Source organism: Zalophus californianus, chromosome X (genome assembly GCF_009762305.2).
Source record: "Zalophus californianus isolate mZalCal1 chromosome X, mZalCal1.pri.v2, whole genome shotgun sequence".
Taxonomy (NCBI): Eukaryota; Metazoa; Chordata; class Mammalia; order Carnivora; family Otariidae; genus Zalophus; species Zalophus californianus.
This window is the reverse complement of record NC_045612.1, coordinates 115313607-115332715: the sequence shown is the minus strand read 5'-3', so window position 1 is coordinate 115332715 and position 19109 is coordinate 115313607. Positions and strand designations below refer to the sequence as shown.

Sequence of the window (19109 nt, the reverse complement as noted above, 5' to 3'; positions counted from 1 at the left end):
TCACTTAAAAATAGTTGATAAGCTCTTTACCAATAATGTTATCCCTGTATTAACAAGATTCCCCCAAGGACTCCTGCCAGATAAGGCCTTGTTAGTGGGTTCCCATTAGTCTGGTACTTGAAATCATAAAGCCGCATTCAAGAAAACATCACTTGTTAACAACAAACTTTTCACGCCGCATGCTGGCCCTGCCAGGGGAGGAAGACTGAATTCCTAAAGGCATTTCCTTCGTATCCATTGCCATTGTGGCCACCTCAGGGACAGATACCTGCTGGCGGCCTGTAATCCGGGGATGAGTGTTTGCTTTGTGGGGACAGTGCTTGGGTCCTTGACTGTTTCTCCAGCACTGGTACCCAGCCCCGCTCCTGGAGGAGGGAACCATAGTCAGGAACCCGGTCTCCTAATTCTGAGCTCACAGGTCATTGGGCCACATGCGCCCTGAATGTCCCCTCTACTCACGGAGAAAATGTAAGATGAGATAGAAGGCACACTGCCCTGTCATTCAGAGTCCGGGTGGAGAAGCTTCCGCACCGGTGGAGCCCCTCATCAGGCCTATTCAGGGCAAACCACTCGGAAGAAGGGATCCCAGATTCAAAGAAATGAGACATGGGTTGATGAGGCTCCAAGGAAAGTTCTGACAGTAAAGAGAAACCTGGGAGAGTCAGACAGGTTGGGTCCAAAGGGAAGTGAGGATGTATAAACAGGAAATAATGAATCAAAGATGTCAGGGCCTGGTGGGAAGTGGAGAAACATTACCAGAGATATCTAACTGACCGAAGATGGGAAGGAACCATTGAGTTCTAGGAGGCTTTGCTGGAACCCACAGTTGGTTCCCAATTTCTATCTGGGGTTCCTTTATTATTTTTAAAAAAGATAACAGCATAAAGCTCAATAAAGGAGATATAATTCATATACTGTACAATTCACCCATTTAAAGTATATAATTCAATTTTTTTTTTTTTTTTTTTAGTATACTCACAGGGTTGGACAAGCATCACCACAGTCAATTTGAGAACATTTACGTTACCTACCTGGAGTTCTTGATCCTACAAAGTAGATGGAGAAACTGGGAGAAAAGCAACCGAGATGACACAAGTACTACAAAGCAGGAGCTCAGAGAGTGTGGGAGGAGAAGGGACTCTTGGGTCCAAGGGAAGGAGGCTGTGGAAAGACCTGGTGTTTAAACAGGGAAGTGCTAGGGGGAGGAGGTTCGGCCTTTGTTTCCATTAAGGACAAGCAAAAAACCGGGCTCAAGCACATCAAGAAGGACTGAAGTGAAACCCAGGAAGAAAATCCACACCCAACTTCCTGGCAATGTTTGTAAACTCCTGGGTTACGCTGTCCTTGCAAATAAGCCTGATGAACGCCATCACAGCAGGGGGACGGGTCCTTCCAGCTTCATGGTGTTGGTAAAATGTGAGGCATCCCTTCAGAACTGGCTGAGTGCCTGCCCTTTCCATGAGGTGGAGTAGGTTCGCTGAACTCTGTTTTCTAGAGAGAAGTTTCCAGAGGGCCCCGTTAGATGCTGGATGAGTGATGGCCCTTTGGATGGATGAATGGAGCTTCCAAAGGATAGTTTCCTGGTCAGATCAGGCACGGTGGTGATAAGCCAGAAAGTATGAGTGGGGTACCAGAGACCACAGCTACAGATCTCTTCCTGTCTCTTGACTGAATTCATTCTTCAGAGAGTTTTTGAGCTCCTGCTGGGGACCAGGTATAAATAAGACAAACCCTGGGAATAAAGCAGTGGTTCTCAACCAGGGGTGACTTTGCTCCCCAGGAGACTCTTGGCAATGCCCACAGACATTTTTGTTGTCCCAGCTGGGGCGATGGGGGACAGGTGGGAGGGGTCCTACTGGCATCTCAGGGGAGAGACCAGAGATACTGCTAAACATCCTGCAGTGCCCAGGACAGTGCCCTACAACAGAGAGTCATCCAGTCCGAAATGTTAATAGCGCCAAAGGGGAGAAAGCTCGAGGTAAAGAAATAGGATTCAGTCCCTGCTTTCAAAGAATTTAGTCTGTTCATTGTGGTATTTCTTAATACGGCTTGAAATATGACCTAGTGAAAATTTCCACGTTGGGAAAAACTCTCCAAGTTCCTTATTTGAAGCGATTATAAATAAAACTGAATTCCCAGTACCATTCGGGACTGAGAACATGGGCCTATCGATGTAAAGCGCTTCATTTCATTCTTACTACTTGACTGGGTTATCAAACCTTGGACTTAAAAAATTATTTAAAGCAGAGGGAGGACAGTTTGCAGGTGACTTGCCATCTTCATCAGCAGAGTGAGCCTACACTTTTGAGTATGTATCTAGAACATAGTTGGATGGAAGATAACCCACAAGTTGGGTTAATATAGTAAACCTCAAGAGTTCATCTCCTTTAACTTGAACTCGTTCGTAATTTCGGTAGGGCATAGCTACCATCTCACTTTGCTTAGAAATCCCCTGGTCTAATAACAGTTGCAGATGGATTATTTGCAACATTTTGGAACTAGTTCTTTCCAGCACTCATATATGCTACTTACTATAAAATCAACCAATATGTTAATTAAAATAAATACCAATTTATTAAAATGGCACCCTAAGGACCTCAAATACACCCTATTTTGTTTCGCTGATGTGGGAGGTCAGTTATTTGACCTGGTGGTAGTGAGCTGTTCTGGAAAATTGCCTTTTTTATTTAATGAGGAATAAAGTCGGCCAGAATGACCTCTAATGCTTTTTCCCCTGCTGTTAAAAGTTTTCAGCTTAGCAGCTTTTGAATGTGGGTTTTAGAGGCTTGGCATCGCCACCCTTCAGCTTGAAATCTCCCCTTTACAACTGTACCAAGTGCTCTGGGCATTCCAGTTAATTGGAATGGTTTCGAAAATAATTGAAAAAAAAATCTGTAATTCAGACTCTTCGCTAATTCATACTGGTTTTTGCCCCCAAAGGATCCAAATTCCTGTGGGTTCATTGGGCTTCAAACCCAATATTTAAGAATCATTGCAAAGTACATATTTTTAAGTTGTTGATACTTAAAAACTGAAAGCAGAAAACTCTTCCGAGCCTCAATTTCCTCACTTGTAAAATGGAATCTAAATCCTTTCCTGCTCTATTAATTATGGTACTTATGGAGATAATCACTGTATTGACATACTCTCTCAGTAACTGGCTACCTTTCCCTCCCTCCCTCCCTCCCTCCATTCCTTCTTTCCCTCCTTCCCTTCCTTCCATCTATCCCTCCCTCCCACCCTCCTTTTCTTTGGAGTTTTCACCCTTGCAGACAAACGTTTTCATGCTTAAAGTATGAGAGGTTTGTATGTGAATCTAAACAAATCTTTGACCTCACTCTAGAATTTTCTACTCACTGTCAAGGACTTCCTTGGTCAGGATAGTAAGTGTATCGTCTTTAAGTCTCTATTTTCCATCAGTTTTTATTTTGCCAGGAGGATAACTACCCCCAAATATGGATCTTTGTGACTTGTTCCAATTTTTTATCATTTCTGAACTGAGGCCAGCTGAAGCCATCTTGACAAGTCTGAGCAAATATCAACATTCCTGGGGACTAATCCTATTTCCTAAAAGACTGGAAAAGCTATTCTTTCGGCTGGTTGGTCCAAACCTTTTTTTTTTTTTTTTTTTTTTGAGAAGAAATGGGAAATTAAGTCACGAGAAAGAGTCTGATACAAATCCCGCCGAAACCTGAAAGCAGGTTAGCTGGAGACAGCTCTCTGAATCAAGCAGAAAAATGATGGGGCCTGACTTTGCCCGTGGCCCCCTCTGTGACCCTTGTGGGGATCACATGCCTCAGGCGAGGAGCCGTGGTTCCAGGCTGATAATTCTTACATCAGGTTTGTGTGAAAGGCTGTAAACCTCTGACCGGGGAGGAAGCATGGAACTAAACCATCGCGGAACCCTAGGCCCACCCTGGCCACAGCAGGAAGCCCTTTGTTCTCCTCATTCCCTGGCCTGCGGGCAGCCACGTGGATTCCAGTTTCCATCAAAGGCTGGGGAAGGGGGGGGCAGGTGGAGGGTGTCACTGCCCCAACAGCGCGAGCCTGGTCGCTAGACAACGCTCTGGGGAGACCTCACGGACCTCAGGGGGCAAGGCTCCCCGTGCCACAGCGGCCCCCAGCCACCCAGGACTGGCAGGCCCTGGGGCTGGGCGCGGCAAGGGCGGGTGGGAGGCCTGTTCCAGGGATCTGCCCCAGGGCGAGGGGGAGAGCCCATGCCGGCTCCCCAACCTGGTGGGCCGTGGAGCTAACAATTCTCACCCAACCAGCACCGGCAGCTGAAGAGAAACAGGGCACTTCCAGACACATGAAAGAGAAATTTGTGGCTTGAGGTTTATAATGTAATCACAGGCCGCAAACGCCTTCCTTTACCACCTATATGTCACTGAGCTTTAAGCACCTGCTTCTTCTATAGGCCAGATGGAGAATTCTGTTCCCCCGAAGCCAGGTAAGCAGCGGCTCTTGCGGTAGTAAGTACGCTGTGAAGACAGAGGCAGCACAAGAGACCGCAAACATGGGGGAAGAGACACCAGCAAGTCCCCGGGTGCATTTGGGTTGTCATCTCCGAGACCAGAACACACATGCCACGCTCAGGAAACATGGCCAGAAACCCAGCATGGCAGTAAAAGTGGAAAAAAAGAGTGTCCCGTGCGGAGGCCAAAGGGCCGGGTTGTAGCCAGTGCCGTGAACAGGACTAGTCAGCCTGGCGAGCAACAGCTATTTGCCTCCTACCACCACAGTGCGCTTGGAAAAATAAAGTGTAACAGCACAGGAAAAGAGCAGGAAAGAGAATATCCATTCTGGGGGTAGAATCCAGGACCGGCTGAAACGGCAACCCTATCCACGGCGAGCCTCGTAGTAAAAGAACAGTCTCGAAACTGCTTTCCCTCCTGTTCGTGTTCTCAGTAACAGCTGGATGCATGCTAAACTGCAAGACGTGCAAGAAAGAGCTCTAAGTTTAAAGGCAGGCACACCGTGATCCGTCTCTCGCCAGCACAGCTTCAGACCCAGGTGTGATGTGCCACCTAGCAGGTCTACTTCCAGCGTACGCTCACGGTGCTGATTTGAGTGGGCGGGGGGGGGGGGGTGTTCTGTGCTGTCACAGAAGAGCAGCGTACTGTTCCCTTCGTCCAGGTGCCTCACCTCCGCCCAACGAGAAATGGCTCAGCCAGGGGTGTTCAGCCTTGGCAACCACTGACATTTGGGCCGGATCACCTGCTGTGGTGGCGGCCGAGGGGGGTGTTCCATGCCTGTGGGATGTTTAGCAACGTCCCGGGTCTCTACCCACCAGATGCCGATAGCATCCCTCCGACCCGCCCCCCTCCCCGCCCCCTGCCAACCGCTGGCTCTGACAACCAGAAGTGTCTCCGGGCATTGCCAGATGTCCCCGGGGGAGGCACCATCACCCCCAGTTGAGAACCACTGGGCTACACTAAAGAGGGGCGACTTTTTCTTCCCTTCCCGACCCCACTCCCGAGTATCTCTGCCCCAGGCCAGGAACATGTCTGAGCCATCTCCTGATCCACCAGCAAAGGACTTACCTCTCGTTCTGAGTGGTCTTCAGTAATACTTTTGACTTGCAAGACTTTCAGTCATTCAGAACAATGCTCTTACTGCCTTTGAAAAGAAGGTCCTTTGCAGCTAAATTCTGGGAGGGGGGTGGGGAGGAAGCAGGCAAATTTTCCTTTTAGACACATTTGTCTGTTTTAGTCTATAGAAGGCTCAGACATAGAATTCTCCACACCCAGGGTCAATGTGAACTGGAAGGGACCTCGGGTACTTGAAGCTCGCCTCCCCACCCCTTCTCTGTGCCACATTTTTACAAATGAAGAAACCAAGGTTTCGAGGGGGATGTGACTTGCTCCAGGTCATACATATTTCCTGGTCTTCCTTTTATGGGGGCATAGGCCAATATAATTCTTCTCTGCCCGGTATGCCCGAAGAGCTTACAGGTCTCAAAGCACAGAGAACTTGTCAGGCTTTACAAGCAACGGTTTTGGCCAAACCACACCAGTTAAGGAATGCAAATTTAAAAAATGATAGAATGCTGCAACCAATTAGTGCAAACAAACATTTATTGTGAAATAGTCATCCTACCCTTTATTAGGTATTACATCATCAAAGCACTTTGTGGCAATGAAAATAGCTTTTTTTTTTTTTACCCCTCTGATTCACCCAATATTCCATTAAAGCTGCAAAAAATGTGCAATCTGCTTGAAAAATAGGTTGCTCTTATTTACTCATTTGTGAAAAGTCAAAAATTAAAAAAGAAAACGATACTAGCTTACAGGGCCTCTAGAGCCAATTTGCCTTCCCGCTTCCCAACTACTCCCCAAAATAATTAACAAAGATAATTTGTTTTAAATGCCTTTTTATAAAACCAATGCACCTTTCCCCATATTATAATCATAAAAATTTTAAAAAGCCATTATTTACTTTCTTGGAAAAAAGGTGGCCAGCCGTTGTTTTTTGATCGGGAGCATGTGTATTTCCTGGGAGTTCACTTTCTTTAACTTTATGCTCCGGTTTTTGACGGGTTTCCGAAGGGGCTCCGTGCTGCCCATGGGCTCTTCCCCTTGGCTGTTGATGTCATAGCCCTGAAGCACGGAGTCTTCTCTTTTGAAGGAGAAGTTTTTGGTGGACACGCCCGAGAGGCCTTTGACCTTGCCGCAGAAGATGGCAGGCACGGCGTCTTCCACCGAGACAATGACCTTGGCCGCCTGGGACTCGCTCACGGTCTCAGTGTGATTTTCGGCCTTGACCTCGCCGCCGGGTTGGTTGGGCTGGCTGGGCAGCTGAGGGGGGTGGCTGCTGCCCACGTGGCTATCCATCAGAGCCAAGGCCCCAGGGGCCGTGGCAGGGGCAAAGGGCACTTCCATGCCACTGGGAAGTTTCTCAATCGCGGCGTGACCTGGGCTGTCCACGGACCCGCTGCTGTCATACAGTGTCTCAACGGGAGGCTCAGACTTTCGGTGGGCTGCCAGCGACAGGTCCAGGGCCGCATCTTCCTGGCAGATGGGGGGACTGACTTCGCCAGCCTTACTGAGCCAGGGCACCGACTTCATGGACAGATCCAAGGCCTCGTTCTCACTCCCCATCTTGATGACCGTGTGGCGGCTAAGCTGGAAGTACTCCCTTGGCTGTAGGATATCGAAGGGCTTCAGTTCCTCCTTCTCCAGGGGGGGCTGGGGGCCTTTAAAGGGGTGCAGGCCAAAGGAAGATGGCGGCTTGGGGAAAGCGGAGCTGAGCTTGGATTCAGGACTCTGAGGCACCGGGATGGGGATGGGGATGGGGACCGGCACGGGCAAGGGGACGATCACGGGGTAGGGCACCAAGAGGGTGGCCGGAGGGACCAGGGGGGACAGGGGGGGGTTAAAGGGCTGGGGGGGCACAGGGGCGTATCCAGGAGGAGGCTGGCAGGGTGGGGGGCCAAGAGCGCCCTGTGAGGGGAAGAGGTTCTGGAGCACGGCTTCGAACGGCAGCGTGGGCTCCTGCGGCTGGCTGGGGATCCGCAGGTCCAAGAGCTGGGGCTGGGCCTCAGGGTCCTCGGCCGCCTGGAACAGGTTGTTGTGGATGGCACTGGAGGAGCACGGGGCCTCCTGCGGCAGGACCAGAGGGGAGTTGAGGTGCTGGAAGACGTGCTGCTCCAGCACCACGGGCAGCTGCACAGGGCCCTGCGTGGTCATGACATACGCAGCATTGCCATTAGGGTTGAGCTCGGGCGCAGAGCTTCCCTCCACCTGCATGTGAATGGGCATCACCACCGGGCTCTCCCCGAGGCACAGGGGCTGCAGCACGGTGGCCGCCACCTTCAGAGCCATGCCGCTCTGAGACTCGGCCGGGGGGTTCAGGATGGATGGGGCCGGCACGGTCACCAGGGCCTTCTTTACCAGGTCAGTGGAGTTGATGTTCCAGGCCTCGGTGGTGATGAGCTGGGCCATGCCATTCTCCAGTCTGTTATTGGCCAAGGCGGGAGAGGAGTCGGTCATGTCCATGGAGAGGTTCTGGGACCGCAGATCGTCCATCACTCGGCTCTGGTGCCACTGGGCCTGCAACATAGAACGCGTGATGTGACTTCCATCGGAGACTAGTTACAATTGCCTTAAGCACTCCCTCCACCTCTTTTAAAAGTTTCTGTGTCTCGGTGAACCAGGGAGCACACCCATCTCTCTATGTATACATACACGTTATAGATATTTCCTAATATATACAAACACACCCAGATGATCAGCTGGGCACAGAAAGGCCCAATTTAACAAATGATTAAGCTACAAACACAGATGATGTAATGACTAAACAGCCAAGAGAGGTTAAACAGAGTATTTTTAAGCCCAGTACGCAGCTTATATGTTTAGCCTTCACCAAACAACAAGTTCCATTCCACAGTGCCGTACTGGACAGTTAGTGTATGTGCAGATTTGCCTTGTTCAAATTCAGATGGGCAGCAAAGACTTACTTTCTTCGAGGACAAAATAAAATCCTGTCACGTTAGAACATTCTTTTTTTTTTTTTTTTAAATTAACGTATAACATATTACTGGTTTCAGAGGTACAGGTCTGTGATTCATCAGTCTTATATAATACCCAGTGCTCCTTACATCTCATGCCCTCCCTAATGTCCATCATTAGAACATTCTAGGAAAACGGAAGAGGCCCATCCCAATTATGGAAAGCCTTTTAAAAACTCTCTGTAGCAATAATTCTTCCCAAATTGGCTTGATGAAAAGAGCAGCAGTGCATTTCCACAAGGATCATCACAGTTGTCTCGTGGACTCCCTCTGACAAATGCCATCCCTCCTCCTCCCCATCACAGGAAAATCCACTCCGCAGAGCTGGGCGGACATGGGATAATTGCATGAACGCTCATCGGGCCCAGGGTCGCTTTCCCTAATCAGCTCATCTGTGTGACCCGTGACCTCTCCTAACTTCTAGCCGTCAAGAGGGGATGTTGCTGACTCTAGGGCTGGGGAAATGGCAGACTTGTTGGAAACAAACATCCTCAAAGGTGAGCTACCCTTTCCTGACATCCTCGGCACTTCTGGTCGCCTCCTAAGAGGCCGAAGGAACCCAGGGCGGTTGCTTCCTGGAGGAGGCAGGGCTGCCACAGCAAGATGGCTCTCCATGGAAACACGTCCATATTTAGCCTCGTTGCCATGGAGAAGGCAGGCACCATGTCTAACTAGGGATCTGTGCAGCTCTGGAGTCTGGTTGGGCTCAATAATAATTCAATAATCCTCAGGCTCACCAGGCAGGCGTTGGGCAACTCAGATTCTTGACCTCACCTGTTGGAGCTGTCTAGACTTTAGTCCCGGGGTCACCTCACGTCCTCCTCTCCTCACCCCCAAATTACCAACACATCCGCCCCAACAAGGAGAAGAGGCAGCCCAGCAGGCCATGGGAGTGGAAACGAACACACAAGGCCTCACTCCCGGAAGGCAGCTTTAACAAATGAACAGAGGTGTGATATTTCCAGACAATCAAAATGTGTCAAATGCACAGAACAAGGAGTTTCTCTGAAGCAGGAGGAGGGGACGGCAAGCGGAAGGGTGCTATGTAAACAACTCTGTGGGTGATGCCCTTGGCAGGGTGGCACTGGGGTGCCTCTGAGGGAGGGCTCCAGAGCCTGACTCCCTAGAGCCAGGGCATCCTCCGGAAAGCAGGAAGTGACCCAGTGTGCTGGCCAATAATTCTTTTAGGGCAGAGTAAGGAGGCAGCCCACGCCAGGGAAGCTGAGAGGGCTTGCCCCAACCCAAGGGCCTGGATTTTCCTGAGAGGAATGCTCCCTGACGCAGCCCAGAGAATATCATACCTCCAACACACCATTGGTTCCCTCATTCCTGAAGGCATGCATGCATTCACTCATTCAATTAATTGATCTGCTGAATGCCTACTGCACACTGGCCCTTGACTGGGGGGGGGGGGGGGGCGGGCTAGAGATGCTGTCATGAGCCAGTCAGAAAAGCTTCCCGCTTTAGCGGAGATTCGAGGCCAGCGGGGCACATGTCTTTGAACGGTGAGATGTGCTAGCATGAGAAGGCATCAGAGTTATGCCAGGAGAGGCACCAACATCAGCAGGACGAAGCTTTGTTGGCCACTCCCTCGCAGCCCTGTAAAGGCCCCGAGAACCTGAGGTCTCCTCCAGAAGGGCCTGCCCTGTCCCTCACAGGGACCAGAACTCCCCGGGAGGGGTGAGACGAGGCTACAGGGAAGCTGAGGTGAGACTGGTGAGGAGAATGAGGGCAACAAGTGAGAGAAGATCCCCATGGCCACCCATCTGAGGGGGCTTCTGATGGCCTTTGAGGCAACTCACCAGGAGAGGTCAAGACGTGTTCTGTGCCATCCTTGGGTTTCCTGTGAGTTTAGGATTACCCAGCAGGAAGGTGCTTTCTTGTAGCGGGCTGCACCTATCTGCCCTTCCCGACAAGATGGCCTCCCTCCATCTCTGCCTCCTTCACGCACCCCTGTCCCCTCTCAGACAGAGAAGGCAGGCTTCTCAATGCTTCTTCCCCCTGCTCCTGGCGCACACCTTCCTCTCCGGTGCCAGCTTTCACCTCTTCCTGTGAAACCTCACTCCTCTCCCTGCCGGGCCCTGGTTCTAGGCCTCCTACTCGCCCAGAACCTTCCTGTTCAGAGCGAGAGGAGGGGACCTTGCCAGGACAGAGGGTCCCCGCTCCTTCCACAGATGGCCAGAGCCACAACTCACTGGGCATTTTCTATGTGCCAGGCCTCTGCCAAGAATGCTGAGAACTTTCCATGCATTACTTCACTCAATCCCCAGAACAACCCCATGAGAGGCGTCCTATAATTATGCTCATTTTACTGATGAGAAGACCGATTCCCTAGGAATGTTAGATGAGTAGGATAAGGGACACTGAAGCTGGGATTAGAGTTCAGGGTTAATCCCAGGCTTCTTCTCCCAGTGGGACCTGTGAGGGCCACAATCCTGCATGCATTCGGTTTCTTGGCAAGAGCAGTCCTCTACAGCCTTCCCTTCAACACCGAGCGCATGCGTCCGCAGAGCTGTCTAAAAGAGAGCCCTTGAGCATGAGATTTCCTCAGAGTGGTGGTGGCCAGTTCCCTTCCAGAAAATCACTGAACTATTTGCTTGTTCTCTTTTGTCCGCCAGGGCCCTCTTCTGTCCCCCTCACCAGGGAAGCAGCTGAAGGGCCACCAGAGTTCCTGACTTTGGGGAATACAGCCCAGAGCCCTGTCACTGGAGGGCAGGAAGGTTGGCATCCTCTACACCTTGGCTTTCCTGAGACAGATGTCCTATGGGCGGGAGGGCAGCTCAGCACCTATGACTTACAGGGAGGCCTTTAGATCTCCTGCTGCAGACTCAAGTCTCTGGGAGCAGGGCTGGGGCAAAGGGGAAAGGAGGCACGGGCCCAATCTCACTTCCACGTCCTCCCGCATGACAGCTTTGGACCCCCTCCCCCGACTACTCAGCCAAAGTAGGCCCCGTGAGCACCCCAAGTCCTTCCCTCAAGCGCCACTGGCCTGCTGAGATGAGGCTTGCATTCGGCTACACCGGCAAAAGAACGGGTAGCCCTGCCTTCATCACGTACCCTCCTGCCTGCCAGGAAGTTTCTTCTCTTTCTCTCTGCTCTCCCTCCCCTGTCATTCATCCCACCACTGGGTGCCCCAACTCTGAGTCAGGTGCTGGGAGCCCCGAGCGCCCCCAGTGCGGGCACAGAGGGTGGCGCTGCTGCCCGAGCCAGGGCGGGAGGCCCTAGCCATGCTCTGCAAAGACCAACCAGCTCATGAGACGAGGGTTCAAAGGGCAAGTCTCTACCCCCAACCCCAGCATGAATGAGGGAGAGGCAGGCGCGCTAGGGACCTCTTTAAAGCAAGAGGAATCACAGAAGCCACCAACTGATGCTCAAGTGGAAGGGCAGGAGTTCTTCAGAGATGACAGGCAACATTTTGTTCAGGTTTTTCAAAACATCTTTTGCAAATGGGTTTAAATGAGGCCATCCATCGGTCCTCTGTCTTGCCCACGCCCATCATGAGCGGGGTCGGGGTGGGGGGCGGGGGTCCATAAATGCAGTGTAGCCAGATGGAAAGTGGGCAGTTTGGATCTGCGGGTCACTCTCAGTCTCTTGGCCCTTGGCCAGCTGCTGGAGCTGGAGGGTTGGGGTCCACCCCAGTACAGGCCACGTGCCCCCCAGATGGGAACTCGGGAAAAGTCTCAGGGCCCAGGGCAAATGAGGAGGTGAGGAGAGGCTGTTTGGCGCAGTAGTTAGGCTCAGAGACCTGTGGGGTCACAGAATGGTTATCTGAACCCCTCGCCTAGCTATCACCAAGATCTAAGTGTACCAGAGGCAGGTTCTCCCTAGGATCTGTGTCTCAGCCTGGAGCCCTCCTGGGCCTCTGCCCTCCCCCAGCCAACTCCTGCTCATCCATCACACTTGGGGTCTTATCCTCTGAGATCTCACTCCCACCTCACTGAGGTCCTACAGGACCCCAACTTGCCCTTGTCTGGTCTTGAGCCCCCCTCATACTTGGACTGCCTAGTCACTTGTTTCTTCAGGAGCGAAGGACTGCCTCATCGTTCTCTCTGTATCTGGTGAATAGTAGGCGCTCAGGAAATGCTTTGTGAGTGAAGGGGCGCACCAATGAGCATTTAGGCCTTCCTGAGTCTGGTTTCTCCTGCCCAGCCCCTGGTTGCAGGCTCCCCATGTATACAATCACGGCCCGTCAAGGCTAGCAGGGGCGTTCAAGCTCACATCTCCACCCTCTTCCTGACTCTTCTTACAGATGAGGAAACCGCGACCCAGAAAGTATGACCAAAACTTGCCCGAGACCAGTTTTTACAAAAGTCCCCATGCTCTCACTGTGACAGAAGCAGAGGGTCAGGCCCCAGCGGCACCACGGAGGGTAACACAACAGCCAGCCACCTTCACCAGCCAGCGGCATGACAATGAGTCCACCCTGGGTTCCTGTGTCTCTCTAGCACTCCCAGGAAAAGAAAAATGAATTGAGGCTGCCTGTGTGCTGTTTTCCTTCTAAGGAGGTACGTTCGGGAGGAAGCTGACCTGGGGCCTAACTCCCGGGCAGTCAGTTAGGGACCCACCCCACATCTGTGCCCCACCAGGTGCTGCTACAAGCCATGCCTGCCTCTCAGGCCTCCTGCTTTCAGATTGTTGCCCTCGTGTCACCCTACGGGCCTCCTTACAGATTGACATTTATATAATGAGGATTTGTTTATGGCTTAATTTAAAAAGCAAAAACAGGGCACCTGGATGGCTCAGATGGCTAAGCGTCTGCCTTCGGCTCAGGTCATGATCTCAGGGTCCTGGGATCGAGTCCCACATCGGGCTCCTTGCTCAGCAGGGAATCTGCTTCTCCCTCTCCCTCTGCCTCTCCCTCTGCTTGTTCTCTCTCTGTCTCTCTCACAAATGAATAAATAAAATCTTAAAAATAAATAAATAAATAAATAATAAAAAGCAAAAACACTTGAACACTCAGATAATTTAGACTAGTCTCCAGGTCCTAGAGTCCATCTAATTTCCTCATTATGGGCATTTATTACTAAGTCAGTCTCTCTCTCTCTCTCTCTCTCTCTCTCTCTCTCTCTCTTTCTCTCTCTCTCTCTCTCTCTCACACACACACACACACACACACTCTCTCTCTCACACTCCCAGACAGCCCAATCCCCTCATCCCTAGTGCCCTCTGCCATGCCCCAAATGATGCTGTGGGGCCCCCCTGAAGAGCCTGCACCAACGCAAACTGAAGGAACTCCAAAATGTGGCTGTGAACTCCACACTGACCCAAGACAGAGTCCTCAAGACCAGTTCGGGTAGTCTGGGATCTGAGCAGGGAATTTGGAAAAGATCCTGGAGGATGCCAGCAGTCCCTCTCAGAGGCCAGATCATCTTCTAGGGAGCGGCTTAATTTTATTTTGTGAATTTAGAACATTTTTACCATAGACAACTACCAAGATGATCACAAGGCTCTGGTCTGCAGAGCCCAGTGCCCCTGAGCAAACACTTTATAGCTGGGTACCTGGGTATGAGGAGCAGGGGTTATTTAACATAGCAAAGCAACTCAAGTCAGGGACCACTGTCTGAGGTTACTGGAAGGCAAGCCCAGCCTCAGGGGAAGTGATCTTAGTGACCCTGGGCTGGCTGGGCAGACTCCACCCCCAGGCCCTGGCCCTGCTCCTGAGTATGCCCCCTTTAGCCCCAACAGCAGGCAGATGTGACCTGCTCTCTTCTTCCATTGAAATTAGCCTCATCTAGATTTTTCTATCAAGATAAATTTCTTCCTCTAAAACATGCATTTAAAAAATATATCTTGATAAGATCTCTTAAGATATGTGTTTAACAACTGTAAAATATTGACAGCTTTGATTTTTACGGAGCCTGTAGGCAGCTATCGATTATTTCAGGTTAAACCTGGATCGTCTATGCCCTTGCTGTTCAAAATGGGGTCCCTGAAGCAGCTGCAGCAGCACCTCCTGGGAGCTCGCTAAAAAATGCAGGCTCTTAGGCCCCACCTCAGACTTCCTGAATCAGAATCTGCACCTTGACAGACTCCCCCCGGGAGGTTTGAGGGCAACCATGTTAAAGTCTGACAAGTTCTGGCTTAGTGCTGGTTCTCAAACTTAGCTGCACATTAGAATCACTTGGGAGCTTTTAAAAACTACTGATGTCTGGGTCCCACCCCCTCCGAAGACTCTGATTTAATTAGTCCGGGGCACAACTGGGGCATTGGGGTTTTAAAAAATTCCCTAGGTGATTCTAACGTGCAGTCAGGTTGGGAACTCTTAATCCAGAGGCCAGAAGACAAGGCAGCTGTCGGCCAACCTTCTTAGTGACTGATCTGGCTTCGTTGCTTCACAGAAAAAACTAAAGCCATCAACCCAAGCTCCCTCAACTTCTCCCCAGCTCTCACAGTGTCTCCCCAAGTTCCCCTGCCCCTGGGAAAAGGTGACATGTCTCTCCCTCTTGCAAGGCTGACTTCACAGAGACCTACGCTAAGAATCCTGCCCCACCAAGCACTCTCTATTCTGAGTTTATTTTCTGCTTTTGATCCAGTACTTCAACTACACCCTCAGTGACTGACTTACTTCTGTATAAAAATCAGTCGCCACTTGCTAGGAATTACATGAGCAATGCATAATTTTCGTCCTTTAATACAACGTGGATATGGTTTCACCGTTCAGGACCTGATATGCACTAAATATCTAAGAAGTAATTTCAGCTGGGTAAAAAATGGTTTTGCTCTCCCCATAGGGTGTAATAATTGTTAGTTACTTGCCCCAGTGATTCAATTTTCTGAGCTTTAAACACCAGCACAGAGCCGATCTACTGGTACTGTGAACATAATTGCCCCGTGAATGTGTTCCCAAATTAGTGAAAATACAGAGAATACACAAAATAGTTGCCCGCCTTAGAGCTGACTGCCTTTTATATCCAGAGACCCACACAGCCCTCCAAAAGAAATATGACCACCCAGGTGAGCTTTGGAAATGAGCTCCCCAACATGTCACTTCATTTATGAAAACAGTGGTGGCCTCCGGGTCCAGGACTGAGTCTCCCCTTCAGTTAGATGGGCAGTGGCCATGGGCACTTGTGCAGAGCACAGCCTGCAAATCTCAGCTCTGATGTGACGCCGGTGAAACACGGCGGAGGTGGGTGAGTCAGGAGGAGCAAGCAGGGGACTCCGAGGTCTGCCTGGGAGCAAGGTAAGGTCACCATAAAACTCACTGATGTTCATTTTGCCATCTCATCCTTTTTATTCCCATTTTTCTGTTTTACAGCATATGTAATAAATCAATACAGGAAGATATATAATTGTGTGTGTGTGTGTGTGTGTGTGTGTGTGTGTGTGTGTGTGTTAGAGAAGTGTGCAATTTTTTTTCTGGTAGGAGGACAAGAATAAAAATGTTGCAAATCAGCAGGAGAGATGATGACATTCTCAAGGCCCAGCAAAACTTCCAGGGTCCCCCTTGCCTGAACAAGTCTTGGGGTCACTGGCCCAGTTTACCTCTCTATTTTGCCGAGCAGGAAGCTGAGGTTCAGAGGTTGAGTGAGGCTCAGAGGTTGTAGAGTACACCTACTCCCAGAGCAAAGAACCTAGCCCGTGCCAAACATACCTACTCTGTGGTCTCTGCAGGGTCTCAGGTTAAGGCTCAGCCTCGCCAGGTACAGTCAGTTGAAATGAGAAATATTAAAGCTGGACAAATCTGAAGATTACAGGGAAAACTTCACGACTAGAGCCAACAACTCACAGGCCCGGTTTTCGGTCGATGGCCTTTGCGGGGTTCCACTAGAGCACAAGTGAGATGGATCTGGGAGACTGGCTGGTGAGGGCACCATGGCGTTGCCCAACCTCCTTTCTTGCCCAGGAGGACAGCGTTAGGTAACTTTGCATTTACGATCCCATTTCACACTCCCAATGACCTCTAGCGTGCCCACAAGGACCAATGGCAGCCCTTGGGCCATGCAGAACTGGGTGAGGACTAGAATAGGAACTCAGTGCCCCTCCATTCATGTATTTATTCTTTCAAAAACTATCTGAGCACCTACTGTGTGCCAGGCATGTATTTCCTATTCCTCTACCCTAGTACTGTTTTCTCCATTGGCTTGTTGCCTTTTCTAGGAGCTCAGTTCCCAAGGGATTAACCAATTGCTCTTCTCCCAGGGTTATCTGCTTCTACCAGGGCTCTTTCAAGGCCCACGTTTCCTGCAGAGGTAAAGGAGTAAGTCTCTATGGGAAGAACTCCAGTCCTGAGACAGCAGTGGGAAGAGATATTAAGGCAAGGGCCTCTCTAAAGTAGAGAAGAAATGCTTGTTTTCCAGAAACTATGAGGCAAGAAGTGCCCTCTTCAAGACTCAGTGAACCTCGGAATCACAGGGAGAAAAATCCTGAAGAACTGCTGTTGGGGCCAGGGGACACTCACCTGGACAGTGGACTGGGAGAGTCAGGGAGTGTCTGTCCCTGCATTTGGTCAAGGTCACCCAGCCTTCAGCTGGACACAGAAAACCCCAAACATCCTCAGGTGCTGGTGTCTGAGTGGCCAGCTTGTGCAGGAGCGCAGGTCTCATCTAAGGTCTCGGGCGTGTCTGTCATCTTAAAAAGCTATGGTGTTTGGAGATTTTTTTTTTTTTTTTTTTTTTTTTGGCAATAAAGAAACCTCTTCACTACGGAACAAAGAGGGGAAAAACCTGCCTCTGGAAGAGAAAATACTTCTAATTAGATTGAGATACAAAGGTTAAATTTTTGTTCTGGGAAAAGGACTGTTTATAATCCCGTGTCATTAGTCGGACATTTTCCAGAGACTAGTGTGCCAGAAATAGACCCTTTGAGGGGTCACTGGAAGGAAGGGGTGTAGATTTGTGAAGTCAAAGGACTAGAGTTCAGATTTTCCCTTTCTCCAAATGCATGTGAGCCCCTCACCAACTACCAGCATAGAAGGAGTACCAGTCTCATCCTGGGCACCAGGGCCCCCCCGTGAGAGTGGTCAGAAGTACAAGCTTTGAACTCAGACAGGCCTAGGTTCAAATTTCAGCTCTGCCTAGCTTTGCTAGCTGCGTGGCCTTGGGCAAGTGAGTTCGAAGCCTCCATCTCCCTCTCTGCAAAATGGGGCTTACAGACCTGCGGTGGCGGTCACAAGTGAAGGAAACAGTCCATGTGAAGTCCTTGGCACCGTGCCGGGCATCATCATCATCATCATCACCACCACCACCATCACCATCACCCTCTCACCAGTGTCACTGTCAATCATCTTCAGATCCACTGCTCATCCTTCCTCTGAGTGCCTTAACTAGCATTACAAATGCTCCCAGTGGGGAGCGCATTAAGCTCCCGAGTTAAAACCCTGTTTGTTCAAAGATTTATTTTTAAATCAGCTGCAGTGGACTGGGAAGGCATTTGACATAGAACTAATGTTAACACCTGACGGCGAGGTCTCCACAGAAATTCACTTGGCCCCCACCATAGCTGAAATGCCGACCAGGCGCAGCGAAAATAGGAAGCAATGCTGTGGCGCAACTGAAAGGGAAGGACAATGGGAAAACGATGAAGTACAAAAATCTAGTGCTCGTTCAGGCTGATAAGCTGGGGGAGGCAGAGGCGGTGGCCAGAGCCTTCGGTATCTTGAATATGGACTCAGGAGCTAAACTTACTGCGGATTGGCTACAAGGAATAATTGCACCTTAGGCCCTACGGGCTTCATTCTCCTTGGCACAAGGGCCCGGGCGGCTCTCCTGTCCAGCTTATCAACTGCATAAGGGTCATTTCCTCACTCGCGGGAGGAACAAAAACAAAGTAGGGGTGGAACGGCCAAGGAAGAGGGTAAGTACAAGAAGGAGAGAGAAAGTAAAGGGGTTTTCTGAGATAATCGGGCAAGAGTTAAAGGAAAGAAGGGGGGGGGAGACTATTTAAAAAGGAGGCGTAGTCCAAATGAGAGAAGGGTTGCTCGGCTGGAGAAGACTCCAAGAGACTGGGTAAGGCTGGGGGAAAAGCACCCGTCTGGCCACCAAGGGACACCTCAAGTTAGAACAGCTCGGTTGCTGTGGAGCATGGCGGAGGGCAAGGTAAGACGAGTCTCTCAGTAGGATGAGGGTATGGGGGAGGTGCGAAATTGTTCACCAGCACTAAAGGTACAGAAGAAAGGTGATCCCAATGTGGGGAAATCTTCTCCCATGCTTTTAAAACCACCAAGCACATTCAGGTGTGACTTGGCTGGGCTGTCAGTTCTAGAAAAAAACCAAAGATTTATCTTCTTTTGATGCCTGATCTTCATTTTTTCCTACCCCCTCATCCCTCCTTGGGCAGTCAGAATTGGGTTTCCCCCAGGAAAATTGGGTTTTCCAGGAAGAAGTTGATGAAGTCATTCTCACCGAGGTCCAGGACTGCTAGGTTCAAGGATTACGTTTCCTTTATTGGTATAATGAACGTAGTTCAATCAGTGGACAAAGTTATGAATAAAGAAATAAAACTCTAATCTAGGGGTTTCAGATACCAATCATGGGGAAGGATCTTCCCATCTTGAAATCTCTCCAAAGAAAGAAGAACCTACAACTATGACCAAGGTTGCTGGCTCCACTAGAAGGCAGCTGAGGTTCAAGAAAGGGGGTGGGATGTGCCCTCAACCTCT

At 50.3% G+C, this 19109-nt stretch overlaps 1 protein-coding gene across 7 annotated transcripts in view; it reads right to left on the bottom strand.

Annotated features, from left to right (window-relative positions):
- RAI2 (retinoic acid induced 2) overlaps nt 1-19109 on the bottom strand; it is a 77104-nt gene that overhangs the window by 10709 nt on the left and 47286 nt on the right. For 5 of the 7 annotated variants that reach the window (XR_003522606.1, XR_003522603.1, XR_003522602.1 and 2 more), the window contains exons 2-3: nt 6439-8051; nt 5544-5650 (exon numbers count right to left, since the gene is read on the bottom strand). Coding sequence is in view for 1 of the 7 variants with exons in the window: in XM_027608195.1 (XP_027463996.1) it covers nt 6435-8027 (1593 nt within the window). In the remaining 6 variants the exon portion in view is untranslated. Of the gene's footprint in view, nt 1-5543; nt 5651-6065; nt 8052-19109 lie in introns of those variants that run through there. The other 2 variants (XR_003522607.1, XM_027608195.1) reach the window with 2 other exon arrangements.